Here is a 6000-nt window from a genome sequence, read left to right as displayed (position 1 = left end):
GCAGGAACCAATAACTGGAACTAATGACATTCAAGGAACACTGCCCTTACAAGTGAGATCTTCATGCTAGAAGGAGCAATGCCAGTATTTCTGTTTCTAGCCAGGGCAGGATTTAAATCTAAATGGGGAGAGATTCAGCCTTCTTCTAGGGTTTTTGCTTTTTTGCTGATATCATTATTATTATTGTTATTGTTATGGAACAGCAGTTGTTTGTTCAGTGTTTTAAATAATAATATGAGACTGAGGCATTAGTGAATGTTTGTTTTCAACATACAAGTTTGGATGTTTTATGACATGTTTTCTTAACACAAGAATACAAAATATGAAACATCATCAAAGAAAATAGATCCAGGATACTTTCAGTGATAAGCTGTTATGATTACTTAAAACCCAATATTTTAGAAGAAAGCAAATATGTAGTCCAGATTGCTGTCAAAATTTGGATAATTTATGTAGAGAGTGAAACACCCAATCCAAAATTTTTGCATGCTGATAATTAAATTTAGGCAATGGCTATCTGTGTTTAGATAGATAAATAAGTGTTCCGCTCTAGATATAGAAGTGTTTAGATCTGAATAATATGTAAATATCATTCACAAAATATATATTATGTAAGGATCCCTCTTAAAGTCAAAGGAAGTTGCAAATTCTGTAGCTCTTCAGAAAAATTATTTTCCCATTATTTCATGTGAATCTGGACTAGATTTGTAAAGGCCTTTTACTTCTTGAAGATACACATCAAGATTTAGAGGACTTCCATAAGAACTGATATTCACTGAGGAAATATCAAGGAATGATTTATCATTGACATCACTGTGAAGGAAGAAGCTAAATTATTTTAAAGATATCTTATTTAAATATCTTGTGTGCGTATTTAAATGCTTAAATATCTATCAAAATTCCAATTAAAAATGGGCCTTTTTTTTTTTAAAAACGGGCCTATGTTTTTTGACAGCCAAAATTGAAAGTGTTGGCACTGAGGTTTACAATTTTGCAATTGTATTTCCATCAGTAATTTAAAGATTTTTATTTGCTGTAAAAGTAATGTTGTATTTTCAAAATAACTTTATTAATCTTTTTATTTAATTTTTATGGCTTCAGGTGTAAATTAGACACATAAGTGAAAAATGAGTATTTTTAAAGTTTTAAAAATACTGCAAATTACTTGTTTTTCAATCTCTTATTCACATTTCTTGAAATTCTGTGTATTCTATATATTCTATTGCAATAACTTTCTTTGCTAATAGTAAAAACTTTATTACTGAAAAAAATAGCACTTTAAATTTCTAACAGATAATTGATTTTTGAATGGGTATTCTGAAGTTTTATAATTATCATCACATCCTTCGTATGTTTTCAACTTCTTGTAGAACAAGACATTTAGAGCTTGTGGCTGACATTTTTGTAGTGTAAAAGGATGCTAGTTATTACGCAACTAATTCTGAGCCTCTTTCATGCATTTTAAATATCTCTCCTTCTTACAACTTGATAGGATCACTTCTAATCTCAAATAACTGAATCAAATCCCGAAATTTAGAGATTTTTTTCACTAAGGAGGCTTGTTATACTGAGTTCTCAGCCAGGCCCATGATTCTCTCTTTCTTATATTCTGTAATTCTCTACCACAGTCTTTTAAATGTTTTTTTCCTCGTTTTCTCTCCAGCAAATATGGTTTTTCCTACTTTGCAGACATCTGGTTGTGAGGGAGGTTATATTCTAAAGGAGCTAGGTTTGGAGTAAGGGAATTTTGTGGAAGTGTATTTAAAATCTGCTAAAACATTTTTTTTGAGAAGAGATGCATGGTATTTTATTTCATTGTGTCAAAGTGTTATTTTCATTAAAGCTACATATCTTCTACCATTTCTGTTGTCTGTTATGTGCCAATTCTGTTGTCAAAGATCAGCAGAGACTAATAAGAAGATTAAGCTATTTTTTTCATAGATAAGTTTGCATGCCACCGAGTAGCAAAGCTGCTAATTACCACTGAATGTGTGAAGATACTTTTATTTGATGTAACATGGCCTGGTGTGCATTAATTATGGTACAAGTAGCCTTACCACTGAGGCAGAGAATTAGCATGACAAATGATTTAGATTACAGGGCTACCAAAATACCCTCACAATAAGGCTTTAATACTCAGAATAAATCGAAACTCGTTAGACTTTTATTTTCTGTTGCTAAGTAACTGCCTGAAAAGGTAACTTTGCAGTATAAATTAATATGGACAAAGCTAATATTAGGTGCCATTCAGTTCAAAATTCAGAAATGTTATGTCAACATTAACTGCACCAGATAACTTTATGAAGACCATATTACTGGTAAAGCTTATATACATCAGCAACTGGTACAATTTTATTGTAATTTTAATAGAGTGCATGCTGTCATAGTTAAATCATCTAAGGGAAAATGAATCAGTCATTGGGAAAATGTGATTTACAGATGCAGACATTGAATTACAGATTTTATATCATCTATTGGACCTGTTGAACTAATGCTGTATGCTGCCTATTATACTAGTTAAATCACTCATTAAATAAGATTTTTGCTTCAAAATTTCTGATAGTTATTATCCTGATTATTTTTCTTTAATGCAAATATACGTATCTTCTCAAAAAATAAAATAGTCATCTCTATGGGAAATGCATGTTGCCTGAAGAACTTAATGCACAATTTGTTGAATCAATGCAGAAATGGAATCATAGAATCATTTAGATTGGGAAAGACCTTTAAGATCATTGAGTCCAAAATAATAAACTTTCACCAAATTTCACAATATGAACTTGTATTTTATTGTGGCTATCTCTAATAATATTGCGAAGTATACCAATTAAATGTGAATGCTTTGCATGATCCAGGCACACAACTGTGCCTTTGTGCTGTGTGGCTGGATATATATGTTGAAATATTCTATTTAGAGACATTTGAATTGAGTTAAATCCTAAAATATCAACAAGAACTCTTGACTGCTAATGCAGAATATTTCAATAAATATATCGTTATTTGTTGGCATTTTATGTTGATGTTATATACACATTTTTCCCTTCCACCTTTTTAACAATGCAGAAGTAAGCCAATGCTCTTCAGTCGGCAGACCTGAGGATATCTTTCCATGTTTTCAGAGTAGAACTTTTCTCATTGCTTTCATGAAAACTGGATGAGTGCTAAGAATAAAGTAGAAAAAGGAGAGTAATTCAGGTTCCTCAGCAGTCAATGGAAGCCTGAACATGGATTCAGTCAAGACCAAAATTTCCCCAATATAGCTTAAAGCGCTTAGATATTCCTACATTATTCTCTTATATTTCAGATATATTTTCATAGATACTGCAGCATCACAATTGACTCAGTAGTGACTTTATCAGCTTCAGGTAGGAAGCAGAATTATACCAATAATGCCAAAGGCCGCCCTGAATTACCCTAGATTGCCTACTGGTAGTAAAACAGAAGTTCCTGGCTCAGTGCAAGAAGCTGTCTTCTGAAATGAAGGTTTTGATCACCAATAATACTATGCTAATGTTACTGTACTGCCACGCCATGTTCTCATTTTGGGTGTTGGACCACATGTGCAGTTTCCAAACTGGAAAATATTTTGATCCACTGTTCTTTGCTTCAATATAAATTCATTGGTTTTGCCAATCCTAAGAGGCTTTCCACTGCAGTGTGTTTCATTTTCCTTGTAGTACTCTAGTAATAATTAGATTAATTAAACTCAGCCCATTCTAGGATGCCCATTTTCCTGGAGTGTAGTAGTCAGATGTCTAAGTTGAATCTTCATTTTCTGTCTTCCTATAGTTGCATAACAAATGTGCTTCACATCTAAAACCCGAATGTGACTGTGGACCTTTGAAGGACCATATTTTGCCACCCACATCAATCTGCCCAGTGGTATTGGTGAGTTGTCCATTTGCTTATTTCAGATGTAATCCTTTGTCATAGGTAACGGCTAGAACGATGCTGGTACTGACTGCCAGAGTATTTGTTAAATTAACAGAACTGTGTGAACCTTAAACACAATGGGTAATCCTGGCTGATGAGTTTATAGGCACAAGCGTGCTTTATCCTCTGCATGTTGCATTTTCCTTCATGTGAAAATGAACTTTCTGTAGGGCATATTATAACTGAAGCTGACTCAGGTTCTATCACTTACTCAGACTGTACTTACTAGAAACTGTATAGGCAGAACACTTCTACATTTTACATCTTTTATAGATCCAACTTCCCAGAATAATGAAGTTATTCTTATGGACAGTTTTTGCTTGTGATGCATATTGTATATCTGCAATGCTGAGGTCTCTGATCTAAGCCGGAGGTTACCTAGAATGATGACACTGGTCTTGCAGTAAGCTATGCATCAACATTATGGTATATTTTATTCTGCAGTCGTGGACAGTAAATTTCTCTGTCCACAAAAACAATAACTCAATTCAATGAAAATAAAAATGCATGCTGTGTGTAGGTTTTATACAAAAGAGCTGACCAGTTTATTATGAAAAAGAACTTTGGAATTAACTTATGTATTCATATATTAAATTGGATGTTTTATGCTGATGAAAGTCATAGCATCATAATATTTATAACAGAACAGACGTGTGGTCCTCTTACTTTAAATGTATTTAGTAATAAGAGTAAGAAATGCTTGAACTTTAGAAAGAATGATTTCTTGCACGGAGAAAAAACAAAAAAAATATACCTTCTAATCTTAAACCTGTTTCTGATCATTAAGAATAATATTCATGCCTATTGTAAATTACTTGTTTTCTGATTAATTCTTTTGGCTGTTTGTGTATGAATCTGCTAAGGGGTGGATGCTAGACTTTTGCCATCTACTTGAGTAAACTGGGACTATTCCATTGCTGTCAATGAAGGTAAAGCAACGGAAAGCTGGCTTTAATATTTATGAAACATTTTTTAAAAAGTCATGAGAGTAGTTTTGCAGTTTGTCTGTAATAGTATTTTGATATTATCTGAATAAGTTCTGAGTAATAATTGTAAAATATTATTTTAAGTTTGTTGGATGATTACATTCTGCATTATATTATTTAATTTTCAGAATTTTAGGTCATTCTTTAAAAGTTAAGACGTAGAAATTATGACTTTGTTACTGTTTTCGTTTTATTGTTATTTGTTGTTTGCCATTCTTATAAACTGAATAAAGCCTCAGCATGAAATTTCATCTTCAATTATGTTTGCGTAACTCCATTTTCTTTTCAAGAGAGGAAGAGAGATAGAGGAATTAAGATTTTCATTTCACAATTGGAGTTTAGTTAAGTTGTTTAGAGGATATATAAAACCACTCGAGTCAAATCACCCTTGAATAGGTTTGTTTTATCTGCAAATTTTGAAAGCATAAGCAGAAGTAAATATGTTTTCCTGTATCAAAATTATGTTTCAGTATTACATACTAATAATGTAACATAAAACATGTATTTCAGCACAATGTATATTGTTAGGAATGGAAAATATATTTTACTGTAATTTAATGGGAACTTTATAATTTCGTAGTATATTTGTTCATCTAGTAGTTTCTTCCAAAAATGCATTAAAATCCTGAGTATACTTACATTACAAGTAATACATCAGTGACCTAGCTAATAGGAATTCCTCCTAGAAATGATTGATTACAGTGTACATATTATTTATCTTAGTAATTTTTTAATTACTTTCTCCCATTTCCTGTTACGGGGATTCCTTTTGAGAAACATAATACTTCAGTGTATGTGAAACCAGCACTCTCAATAATGACAGCAAAAACAATGAATACATCCATGCCAAAATTGGCTAAAGGTACAATAGTAAGTGTATCTGTTAATAGAAATGATGTGTTCAGACATATCAAATCTGATATACCTGACAGTGGAAGGGGTCTTTCACCTAGGACACATATTTAGCTTCAATGATCAACTGAGCAATAACATTCTTGCAATGCTACATATATGTGGAAGGTAAAGAAAAGCAGACAACCACAATGCTTTCTGTACCAGGTTTATCCTTGAGTATTTTGAG

The 6000-nt window shown here is 32.2% G+C and overlaps 1 protein-coding gene across 1 annotated transcript in view; it reads left to right on the top strand.

The window, feature by feature from the left end:
• Positions 1-6000, top strand: part of DGKB (diacylglycerol kinase, beta 90kDa) — a gene marked incomplete at both ends in the record, with an annotated part of 52443 nt that overhangs the window by 24891 nt on the left and 21552 nt on the right. Inside the window, one exon of the mRNA XM_009574549.1 lies at positions 3790-3888. Coding sequence (XP_009572844.1) covers positions 3790-3888 — 99 coding nt within the window. The remainder of the gene's footprint in view (positions 1-3789; positions 3889-6000) is intronic.

The sequence above is a fragment of the Fulmarus glacialis genome, unplaced genomic scaffold (assembly GCF_000690835.1).
Source record: "Fulmarus glacialis isolate BGI_N327 unplaced genomic scaffold, ASM69083v1 scaffold15860, whole genome shotgun sequence".
NCBI lineage: Eukaryota > Metazoa > Chordata > Aves > Procellariiformes > Procellariidae > Fulmarus > Fulmarus glacialis.
The sequence above is the reverse complement of the archived record's forward strand: the minus strand, read 5'-3'. Positions and strand labels throughout refer to the sequence as shown.